Source organism: Poecile atricapillus, chromosome 3 (genome assembly GCF_030490865.1).
Source record: "Poecile atricapillus isolate bPoeAtr1 chromosome 3, bPoeAtr1.hap1, whole genome shotgun sequence".
Lineage (NCBI taxonomy): Eukaryota > Metazoa > Chordata > Aves > Passeriformes > Paridae > Poecile > Poecile atricapillus.
The window spans coordinates 96,411,971-96,424,409 of record NC_081251.1 but is presented as its reverse complement, the minus strand read 5'-3'; the positions used below and the strand labels follow the sequence as shown (position 1 = coordinate 96,424,409).

General features: G+C 41.3%; 1 protein-coding gene across 50 annotated transcripts in view; it reads left to right on the top strand.

The window, feature by feature from the left end:
* The window catches only part of ESRRG (estrogen related receptor gamma), a 387,839-nt gene that overhangs the window by 223,937 nt on the left and 151,463 nt on the right, over positions 1–12,439 (top strand). Inside the window, exon 1 of one of the 50 annotated variants that reach the window (XM_058835843.1) lies at positions 5,759–5,951. The exons of 46 other annotated variants lie outside the window; for them this stretch is intronic. In XM_058835843.1, coding sequence (XP_058691826.1) covers positions 5,896–5,951 — 56 coding nt within the window. In that variant the 5' untranslated portion in view covers positions 5,759–5,895. Of the gene's footprint in view, positions 1–5,758; positions 5,956–6,736; positions 6,759–10,653; positions 10,723–12,439 lie in introns of those variants that run through there. 3 more of the 50 variants (XM_058835875.1, XM_058835873.1, XM_058835868.1) reach the window with 3 other exon arrangements.

Sequence of the window (12,439 nt, the reverse complement as noted above, 5' to 3'; positions counted from 1 at the left end):
CTAGGGCAGTGTAACAAGCAATTCATGTCAGCTCACAGTAAAGATTATTGGTGTTTTCACTGGGGAAATATTTACGCTCCATCTTCTTCTTCTATTTTTAGCGTTTTGAGCTTGCAGTCAGGTAGAAGGGCAGGCAGGGGAGTGGGGAGAGACCCATTGAGGGACACATCTCATCCCTCAATTAGATGGAGCTAAACCCCTAATCTTGCTTAGGAATAGCTGCTGATGCTAAGTTTTCTTCTTTCCCTTCTGGTTTAGTGGGATATTACATTTCACTGCAGTATAGGGATAGAATGGGATATCAGCTGGAATGTTTTGATTCTAATAGAAAGCATAAATGCATTTTAAGGAATGCATTTTTTACATAGGTGAGGCCTCCGAAAAAAAAACCCCAAAACACCAAAAAACCCACCAAAAGGTAATGTAAGTGCAGAAAAAAGTGTTGGGTTCTACATTTGTTTTTTGTTCAAATTCCTGGATAGAAAACCATCACAGTAAAAGACAGCAATTTATTGTAATGCTGGGGAAAAAAAACCCAAACCAAAACAAAAACAACAAACAAAATGAGAAATCTGAATTTGTTCTCTTTCAGATTTGTTGTTTATCATAATAATCCTTCTAGACCCCTTCAGAAAGGGGCTAATTTACTCTTTCTATAGGAATATTTTAAGTGTGATTATCATAATATCACAGCTGCTGAAAAGGTCTAAAATAGGGCATTGACCTTGAACGTGTTCCTGCGTTTAGTATGTGGTGCTTAACATTCAAGAAACAATACAACTGCAACTCATTTATTAATGTATAATCTCAAAATGTTAACTCTTGCTCTGTAAATACATGCCACAAGGATTGTAGAAAGCTTGCAGTATCCCATGAAGTACATGTGGTATTTTATCAGTGTAAATATGTATAAGATTTTCAAGATTTCTGCTGGGAATACTCCATAACTAAAGTAAGTTTTCCCTTTGGTACTGCACTAGTTTATGATTTAATTTTTACTGACATTCCACCAGTCATATTATTAGCTTCACAAAATGAAAGTGAAATAATCCTGTATTAATTAAACAGAGCAACTGAATTCCCTCAGTCATCTTATCCTTGGCTGTCTGAGACAGTAATGTACTTCAGTTTCTCTGAAGAAACTTACACTAAAAAAAGAGCTTGGGGGTAATACTGAGATATCCATATTGAAGTGTGAGCCTGAATTATCTTTAGGGAGGAGACCTTTTTTGGTAGGTGACAGGCAATGTGTGTGCAGCTCCCTCCTTCTGTGTTTTTTGGTTTTTGGTGGAGGTTTTTTTGCGTGTTTTTTTTGTTGGTTTTTTTTTGTTGTTGTTGTTGTTGTTGTTTTGGTTTGTGGGGTTTTTTTCCTTCCTTTCATTTTGTCTGAGGCTTTGGAAAAGGTGTTTCGTCAAGAGAATAATATTCATTTATAGCAATGTGAACAGACTCTATTCTGTACCAGTGAAAGCAGTCATTTAAATACCTATACCCATGCCCTTGAAAATAAAACAAGGAGAAAATATGGAGTATTTATTTGAGACCAGATAAATTGAATGTAGTTCAGTAACATGGTAAGGCAATAGCTGTTACTTCACACAGGCATTTTTTTATATGCTGGGACTGAATGTAGCAGCAAAAGCTAAAAGCCTTGCTCCATGTATTTGTGAACACACTGTAGAAAAGTTCTAAGGAGCATCAGAGATTGTTGTGTGAGCTTTTTCCCTTAAGATCAAAACAAAAAGTAATTAATGCCAAATACAGACTGAAGTAGCAGATGGCTTTTAAGTAATAACTTGATAGTGTTTGTCGAACTATATACGAACAGGTGAGCAGAATTTGGAGCTTTTACTTTTTAGGCATTAGTTTTTTGAATTCATTAGCAGCATATCCAGGGGTGCACTAAGTGCCTTCCAATGAGAAGCACAGAAGAGGAATTGACAGTGGTAATACTGTTCTAATGTTAATCTTATTGTAGCATTGAGTGAGATCACATCTGAGTTGTGTTCCTTTAATGAGTGATTGTGAATAAAGAGAAGATCACATATTTGATGACACTTCAGTATTTATTTCAAACTCTTAACAATACGGTATTTTCCAGCTGGACTTTGACTAAGGCTCCATGGTGTATTGCAAATCTTTACCTAAAGTATGCTTATTCCCAAACAAGTCCTCGGCAGCTACCAGACTGTTATAATCTTGCTGCTTCCTTGCTGGCTTGAGCTTATTGCTCCTTTTGGTAAGGACACATTTGACACAATGCACTGTGAGGTTTCCGTGAAGTGCCATTGAACCTCACTTCAGTTGCCTTGAGGTGGTTGTGCTTTAAGAATCTGGCTCTTCTGTTGCCTTGAAATGTCTGTAGCATTTAGATGTGAGGATTGCTGTTTGGCACACAGGAAAAATTAGCTGCACAGGGAGACATGGAAATGTTGGTGCTGCTCAGCAATGCCCCTTGACTGGTACAGGCACTTCTGATGATTTTTTTCCTTCCCCTCTCTTGATTCCATTACCACTGTTTTGTATAGACTCCTTGTGGTAAGATTTTGCACTGTACATTTTGGTAAGTTATTGCAGATGTGTGTTTGCATTCATGTTCTTATTGTGTATTCTCTGATAAAATTCAGTAAACCTGGATTGCCTTTTTCCTCCTGCTACTACTGCTTTTATTTATTTCTACGAAAGAGCTTAAAATGAAGCTACAGATAGCCCCAGTTTATTTGTGACTGTAATCTCTTTCTTATCGTCTTTTTTTATTTTTTTTTCCACTTTCCCCAAACTGATCTGTAACTCTGAAACCCAAGTTCAAGAATGTATTTGGAATTCCAGGCCCCAGTCTGGTGGAGGTGACACTGTCAGTCCCTGGGGGAGGAAACCAACTGTTTCGTTTATCAACATGCAGAGTACAGCACAGTATTTTTGGTTCTCCAAGAGGAGCACTGGCAGGGCAGAGAGCCGCTTGCTTGGATGAAAGATGCTTGATAGAAAACTAGTGATGGCTCACAGGGGGAGAGGAAAAACGCATTGTTTGGGGGTGTAGAGGGTGGGTGGGAGACAGAGGGTGGGTGGGAGACAAGAAGCTCACAAAGTAGTGGAAAGTATGGGAATATGAAAATGAGGGTTTACAGGAAGACAGACCATGACAGAAGTGGAGACCATTGTGTTTCAGCTCCTGAATATAAAATCTTAAGAGATAATGAACAAAAGTAGGAATGAAGCTGAGCTGTGCTTTGGTAAGTTTCAGAATGGATTAGCTGTCAGATTTTCAAGAGGGTGTATTCCAAGGCATGAAATACAGAAAAGTGACCATATCAAATCACACATGTATGGGGAATAATTTATGGCTGATTTTTATATAAGAAAAAGACATATACATGCAATGATTTGTTTTGGAATAAAAAATATTGAAAAATAGACATTTTGGGTATAAATCTATAAACAGACATACTCTTGTATACTTATAGATCTATACACAGAGATACTAAGTACAAACAGTATATTTGTATTTGCATGTTTTGCCCATGTGCACATGTAAATCAGTTTATAGGACTTGTATTTTGAGTTTATATAGTCACACAGATAAGTATACATAAAGACATCATATTCAAGTTCTGATTTGATTCCAAAATCGACATTTATCAAATTGTTATCTAAACAGGATGTTCTAACAGAGTAACATGATTTAGTGCCTCCTGTTTTAAAATTTGGTAAAAACTGATTTTTTTTTTTTTGTCCCCGATGTTTCTACAGAGTACTTAAATTTTACTCTACATTTCAGAGCTTTTTAATTCACTGCTCACAAGCAAATTTACATCTTAATTACAGAGTTCACATTTAACAATATAGACAGCATAATGCTACTGGTAATTAAGCTTTTACTACCTGCTTTTATACAGTAGTCTGAGCTGTAGTTTTGCTGTGTGAGTTCTGATTCCTAAAATTGCAAGTATTTATACCAGGTTTGTAGGGAGCAGGCCCAGTGTTCACATAAGGTTAAATACAGAACGCTGGAATCTTTTTGCTATAATCATACACACACGTCTGTTGAACCTATATATGTTGGAATTTGGTTCTGTTGCTGTATTTTTGTTTTGGCAAAATGCTGTGAAACAGATCTGGAGAGGGCATTTCTTTTTCCATTTGTGAACAGTATTGCTGCATTCTGAGGGCTCGCACTGATTTGTTTTGATCTAAAAGGCTGCCATTTGCATCATGTTAGGGCTCCAGTCACAAAAGATTTTATAAGAGCTGCACTCTAAGAAATTATTGTCCTCCCAGTGTCGGTTTGTTTTTTTTCTGGACAGAAACAGCCTGCATCTGTTTTCACTGGTAGGGGCAGAAACGTTTTGAACCTGGAAAATATGTATGGTGCCTTAGTTGTATTATTAAAGTGGTAGCTTTTGAGAAAAAAAAAATCATCCCATTTCATTACTGATATTTTCAAAACAGGATATGTGCACGAGTTTCAGTGCAAACAATGTCCCCAATGTCCCTAAATTTGAGTACGTTCTTTGTATTGGAACAAGTTTAATCAGGAATCTTTTAAACGCCAGAGAACAACTCTGAGCTGGCTGTAAGCAGTGTTTTGCTGGAACCGGGCTTGGTGATGTTTATGCAGGCATGCCTACAGGGATATGTTTATTGCCCTTTTAGTTCAACAAAACTTACTTTAAAAAACCCAAAGCCCCGAACACTGTAGAGGTCTAGGCACCCTCCCAGATTTACTAATGCAGAGCTACTCCAGTGCAGCCCTTATCTCATGAAAATGAGGCAAGCTGAGTTGGTCCACTCTAATCCCTGTACACTAACAGAGAAAATTGATCAGTTCTGGATCTTTTCTTTCTCATTTCTAAATATACACATCTAAACATCCAAATACTCGCACAGGGGCATATGCCTTATGTATATATCTAAATACACCTCCCCCTCACCATGTTGTATAGGAACACGCGTACCTGTATTCGCTCCCAGCTGCACCCATTATGTTAAGGACTGTATTTAAGTGCTCGTTTTGTTAGGAATGTCTTTTTTTTTTTTTAACTCGGTAGAAAAGGAAAGTTTTAATCTTTAAATAGGAAATTGTATATCTCTATATCTCTGACAGCTGTATAATTTTTATGTTTTTATGTATAATATTATATATACATAGTCAAATTCCAGCCCGCTCCCCCTTCCCTTTCCCCCCAAAAGCAACTCGCACGACAATGAAAAGTTGAGTTACCCAGAGGCTTCGGCAGGCTGCGCTTGGCGTTATAATTATTTGTTTTTCCCCGGCGCCGAGCAGTTCCAAAGGTTAGGGAAGCGGCGTTCAGGAGAGCGCGCCGGGAGCCGAGCCCGGCTGCCACCACAGCGAAACGCCACGACCGGCGGCGGCGGCGGCGCAAACTTCATCCTCTACCTTTGCGCGCAATCCTTAACCGGGAGCCTGCCAAGGTACCTGCCGAAGTTGAGGCCGGGCATGAAGGGAGGGGAAGCGGGTAAAGAGGGAAGCGAAGCGGGCGGCCCCCGCTGGTGGGTCCGGCGGCGCGGGCACGTCCGCGGCTCTGCCCCGGCCGCCGCCGCCGCCTCAGGCCGCTCCCCCGTCCCCACCCTCTACCTGCCGCGCGCCCCGCGCGCCGGGCCGCCCCGGCGCCCCTGGCGCCTGATTGGCCGCGGCCCCACCAATCGGCCGTCCCCCCGGGCCGGGGGATGCATATGTACAGCCCTGCTGCATATTCATGAGCTCCGCGCGGGGCTTTAAGTCCTTGATTAGGCGCGCGGGCGAGCTTTTGGTCCCCGCCCGCCGCCGCCGCCGCCGCCGCGCCCGGAGCGCGCCCGTGCCAAGTGCGCGGCGCTCGGCCACGGAAACTTTGCTTTTCACCGCGGGGGCGCACGGAGGATGGTCGCCGGGCGCACATGGATTCGGTAGAACTTTGCCTGCCGGAGCCGCTCTCCCTGCACTACGAGGAAGAGTAGGTACCGCTCCCCGCCCCCACCCCACCGCCGCACGCCGCCTGCCCCAAAACATGACAGGCGCCTAAGACGCCGCTGCAGGTAACGCTGCGCCGCGGCCGCGGGCGGGAGCCGGCCCGGGGCACTGTGCGGCCGCTGCGCGCCGTGGGGGGGGCCGGGCGGGAGGCGCCCGGCGGGAGCGCTGCTGGCGGCGGGCGAGCGCTCGGCCCCGCGGCCGCCCCGGCGCTCGCCGTCTGACAGGTGCGCCGGCTCCCCGGCGGCGGCGGCGGGCGGGAGGGCGCCGACGGGAGCGGCCACCGGCGCGGTGCCCGGTGCGGTGGCGGCCGCCGGTGCGGTGCGAGCGCCCTGCCGGGGGGCGCCGCTCCGGACCCGCGGCGTCAGCGGCCGGGGAGGCGGCGTGGGGGGCACTTGGCGAGGTCCGCGCCGCACGGCGTGTCCCTCCCCGCGCCTGCTGCTCCCCACAAAAGGCAGCCGAACACACTTTTTGAGGAGCCGCAGTTCTTGGCTGGCACTTCTCAGCTACCTGGCGGAGTGACTCCGGCGGAAATCGTGGCGCCCAAACAGAGCCGGGCGGTCTGGGGCTGAGGAGCGCCTCCTGAACTTGATTTCAGCCCGCAGCCGGGATTAAATATTAGTATATCACGAGAGCTGTGACCGGTTCATTTTTCTTCATGTCGAGCCACTTACGTCGCTGTGCCCCGGTGTTAGGCCGGGAGTGACAGGAGCGCCGAGGAGAAGCCCCGGCCGGCAGGCAGCCCCAGTCGCGGCCGCGGAGAGGCTGCACAGGAGGTGACAGTGTACTATAGGTAGATGCCCACTAGCTGTCCTTACTGCCTGCACAGTGCATGGCTAGTGGTAATTAAGTCAGGCATGAAAAGTGAATTGCCGTGATCGCATGTTAGGGAGATAAGACGGGAAGTAACAAATAGCCTGGCTCGCAAGAATGCGGTTTGGGAAGGGGACGCGGGGAAAACCCACTGTCGTGTTTTGGGGGTAAAGAAAAGAAAATAAACCGTGCCCTCTCAGCTATGGCTTATATGTCAGCACACTGTATATACTGTAATATAGCTTCGTAATATAAGAATGCAGTTTTCACAGCTTTTACTAACAGTAACACTTTTTTTTCATAAAATACAGAAAAAGACGATAAGTTGGGTATTTTTGTTTGGTTTGGTTTTTTTGTGGTTGTTTCATCCCTCTCCCCCATGCCCCCCCCCCCCTCCCCCCCAAAAGAAGCTTTCTTGAATTTACCTTCTTACAGCTAATTTGAATGATTAGTTTAGATAAGCCTCTTAGAGTAGATGCATTTAAATGAAATCGGGGCACATGTCTTTTTGGCTCTGGTGCAAGATTCAAACTAATTTTTTTCTTCCTCTGACTCAATTAAAAGTCGTCTCAAAACACTTAATATATTGTCTGAGTGCAGGGCTGGAGGCATGTGGGATTGAGTGGACACAGAGGAAGAACTAGCATTCAGAAACATATCTGCTACTCCATCTCAATTAACAAACACCAGAATGTTACATGTTATTAATGTCCATAAGAACTGTAATTTGACTACATACTGTGACATGCATATTCACATGTGAGCATAAGGACATACAAATAGGAGTTTCTACGGTTCTTATGAATGAGGGTAGATAGGATTTGAGCTAAAAATTGTCCGAACATTTTGGGAGTGCACAGACTTCTGTCTGACCATCACTAGGTATGCTTTGATTTTAAGGCAGAGCTTGTTAAAGAATGCAGTAACTTAAAGCCAGCTGCGGTCTTAGCTTTTTGCTCTTTCAGCAATAACAATAGCACTAATAATTACTAATAGTTAATAAGCTAACAGATGCAATAAGTATATCTGCTCATTTTGACATATGTGTCAGTTTAATAATTTTAAATGAATCACTGCGTTCATAACAGGAAATCTCCTTCAACCTCTGATTAAAATGTAACGTTGACTAAAGGATTATAGAGCGGACTTAATTTTACCGACTGTTTTAACAGTTGTCACAGCTGTTGGAAGAAGGAAAGGCAATTGAAACACTCCAAAAAAGCAGGGGGGGTAGGAGAACAGGAGTAGTTTAGTAAATTTAAACATGGTTTTTGAATGCCAAATGTAGAAAATTGAGGATATTTGTAACTCCAGAAGGCTCCTGTGCACTATGTATGTTTGCGTTTCGTGGCTCACTGTGTGTCATTCATTCGAACATGTAGCTTTTTTCCCAGTTTCTCCATTTAAAAACGTGCAACAGCTTTTAAATGTGAAACGAATTCATCTGTTCCCATGCATAGATATTCATCTTACAACAGAACTGATAGAATACGCAGGTGACAAGAAATAAAGGTTGCGTAGAACGGCTGTAACATTTAAAAAGTGGACGTAGGTGTCACTTCATGTGAGTACTTCAGTGCTGTGATGATTGGTGTACATATTTTATATTTTTCTAGCTGTTCTTGTGTTGCGATGTGGGAATGGTGTGTGGAGTCACCCTGTGAGTCTGGCTGGGTTGCGTTTGTATATGGATGAATATGAGTGTGTGTGTTATTCACATGTACGTGTGTTTGCGTGTGCGCAGGCTGATTATATGCTAGACATAAAAGCGTTTATGTCAGTTTCACTCTTCAAAATATTTTGGCATAGCCTTAAATTGCTGAAGTATTTTTTTACAAGTGTCTTTCGTTTGTAAAGGCAGGAAAGAGGCAGACTGAAGAACGCTTCTTTGTGAAGTGGGAAGGAGCACTTGATGCCGCTCCACGGTTTCTCCAGGCTCTTTAGGTCTTTAACCTTGCCCGTTTGTCTTATTAGACAGCTTGTTGCAGTTGTTCCTGAGAAATAAAGCCCCAGGCTGGTGTTCCGGTGGGTACCCAGTGTGTGGGGTGGACACACGGCCCCTTCCTGGGCTCTCTCTCCCAGGGCTCTCCCCTTGGGCAGCAGGCAGGCCTTGGTCCCTTCTTCCTTCCCTGTTTCCGGTTGTAGGGCTTTGCTTTTTTGGTTCTGCTACACTGCTGACAATTTTTTGAATCCTACAGAATGTATAAAGGGTTTGTGCTGAAATGCCTGTCTGGCAGATTTTCCTTCACTGGAGCTTACCCCTCTTTTAGTGATGGGTGCTCATTTTAATGTGTTTATGGTTGTGCTCTTTTATTTACTGAGCCTGGTGCGTTGCAGCGGTAATTAACCCATGTTATTAGCAAAGCCCTTGTGGATATCCATTAATTCTCTTGAATGGCTGATCATTTTTTTCTGTACTTTTCCCTCCTGCTTTTTCCTAAGAATCACTGTCCTTTTTCTCACAGACCTTAAGCTTTAACATTTCCTAGTAATTTCTTTTTAAACTGAGGCAGGTAGAAGGGCATCATCCCCATAGTTCCATAATAAAGAATAACTATTGTCTTAACAAACTGTTTTCAAAGATGCTAATGGGAAGCAAAACAACTGTGAGAATCTGTAGGGAACAATTTATTTAATTATTATTTTTCAAAACACATGCTTAATGATAAGAAAAGAGATAAGAATTTTCTTAGCTTTTCTTGTGTGTAGCTGCATTAGCCGTTGTGAATATTTTAGCATTCATATTTTAATCAGATTTCAACTTAGTTAATAGCACTTTGGGCATTTAAAAAATATTGAGCCAGCAGAAAAATACTTGTGCTTGCACTGCTGAGAAAAGATAAGGGCCACCTCATTAGCCAACTCTACTTTTGCAATTAATTTCAAATACATGGTGCTATTCATCAAATAGAGAAGGTAACTTGTCTATGATAATATTTAACAATACTTGAAGCCCACTTTGCTTAGAGTAGCTAAAAAGTATGATATGTCTATTCTCACAGATATGTCAGTCCTCATGCTATGCTTCTATTTCTGTATGTTACAAAGTTACAATAGAAAAATTATGCTATAAAAATAGAATATATTCATAAATAAGAAGATTGTTCATTTTACAGAACAGTTTTTAAAGAACTAACCCTAGGCCTGCAGTGAGGTTGCTTGCACCTCTGTGGAAGTATAAGTAGGAATTGAAAAAATGCTTATTTAACCTTTTAAGGAAGTATGTAAAATAATTACCTTTTGTCTTAGAATAAGTAAAATGTATAGGAGTAGGAAAAAAATATGGAAGGAGTTCTTGCTCCTATTGAAGCCTGAAGTAGCCTCTGCCTGTAAGACAAGCTTTGCTATGAATTCTTTTCCACAGCAAATTCATGAAGGGAAGAAACAATAAAATGTTGATCCGTTACAAGTGCATATGAGCCTCACGCTCACCGAGCTCTCTAGAGGAAATCTGTGATTATGCTGGGCCAGTTTGTTCAGTTTTTATCTCTTTTACATCCACTGGCCTTGTATTAAATTGTCATTGTCCTAAAGCACATGAGAGAGAAATGAATTGCATTTCTCGACATGCTCTGACAGTGAAATATTTAGCCTCTCTGTCTCCAATCATACTCATATGTATGTTTGATAGTGCAGGGATGACACCAACAGTCGCTGTAGCTTGACATTCCACTTATTACATGTTCTTTTACATTTCGTGTATCGTCTTTTAGGCTTGACTTACGGAGTCATACGTGCGCAGTTGTATCTGTAGCAGCGTGTACATATGTGGTTTTGTTTTGTATGCTTGCATTTTGTGTGAAATCATCTGCCTGTGCACAGCAAGTTTTGTGTTCAAACACGTTTATATCCATGCCTCTGTGTGTGTTCCAGGTGTATAGTGTATTCCTTATGCAGCTTTGGCAACGTACATCTATTGTGTGTTAGCCACAGACATATACACAGTAAGTATATATGTATGCAGAGCTATATAACTTCCCCCTGTGCAGTTGCTTGTCAAAAAGCAGCTGCCTTTATGTGGTTTTATGTGGGCTTTTTCTTGTCCATGAGAAGAGAGCTGGCCAGCAATGTAAAGTATTTACACCTCATTTTCTATCAGAATCTCCATGTAATCTAGCAGGTTTTGTATTGTACTCACAGTTTTGTTTTTAAAAGATGCTGTATTTTTTCTTAAAATTTTCTTGTTCAAGTAAATGAGACATCTAATATTTATGCACATTTCTATAAGTTTTGGCTATCAAACAGAGATTAATTTTTTTATCGAAATATGTCCTTGGACATACAGTTATATTTACATCTAAAAATTATTTTTAGGGGGTGAAGCTTCTTGCATATGATTGTTAATATACATCATGATGTCCTCAGACAAAAATATAAAATACATATGTGGTTTTAATGGTCCTTAGTCCTCTCCAAAAGTCCAATGATTGTGGGGTCATTTTCCTCTTTTGTTATGGTTCTATTGTCCAGGAGTAAAGATACTATGAGACACTAAAGAAAAATATTAATCTGAATTGTATACTGCTATTTCAGATAGTATTGCTTAATTATTCTTTAAAAGACTTGGTATTGCTGTATCAGTAGCACTTTGGAGAGTAACTTCTATAGGATATTGCCTTTTGACTTATGTGTCTTATGAAGCAATTTATGTATTTTCTGTGTTACAAAAGCTTTAAATCTCTTGGGTTTGTTTACATAATGCTTGTAATATTTTTCATTTTATTTGTATTTCCTTCAAACAAAGAAGGGCTTTTCTCTTTGCTGTTCCTTAATGTAGCAGGTTTTCATCAAAGGGAATCTTATCTAATTTCCAATTATTTTCCTCTTTTAAGTAGTGTAGCTTTTTAATCAGAGCATCATTACCCATTTCTTTTAAAATTGAAATAAAATCTATTTTTTCACTTCAGCTTCTTATATTTGCTAGAAAAATGTCTATTAGCAGCCTAATGAAAGTTAGAGCAATAGAAGTGCTTTTACAGAGTATGAAACATGCATATGCTGTTTTTCTGTACCGCTGAATGTCTTATTCTTACCGTGGGTCACCATCCTGAATTTTTATTTCATCCTGATGAAGTTTTCTTATTTAGATCAAAATTATTTACAACACAAAGCAAAACAAACAACAACAAAAAACCTAACCCGCAAAACTTAATATTCTGTGACACTAATACAGAACCTTAAGTATGAAATTGGAGGAGGATCGCCATATACTGTGTTAAGTTAGTATAGTGGGGTGTATGAAATAGAAGGCTCTTGTCCTTGGTCTAATCAAGCCATTTATAATATCCTTGTACAGAATTGTGCACATTTATTTATATGATAACCTGCTGAAATATGATTAGTTACCCCTATGCACACGAGACTAGTCTAAATATATCCTTTCATCATACAATGAAAATTATATTCTCTTTTCCTGAGTAAAAAGTCTTTGCAGGTTTGAGCTGCTGTCTTTTTGGGGAAGGGCAGGTTCTCTTAAAAGGTTGTATTCTGAAACTAAACTTTAAGATAATGTGATTAGAGTTTTTTCAAGTGATTACTCTGTAGCTTAGCGTATATGTCTCTTACCACTCTGTGTGTTTTCATGTTGCTATAAGTGAAAAAAAAAAAACAACCTCTGCACATCTCCTTTTCATCATTTTGATTGGAACTACATACCATATG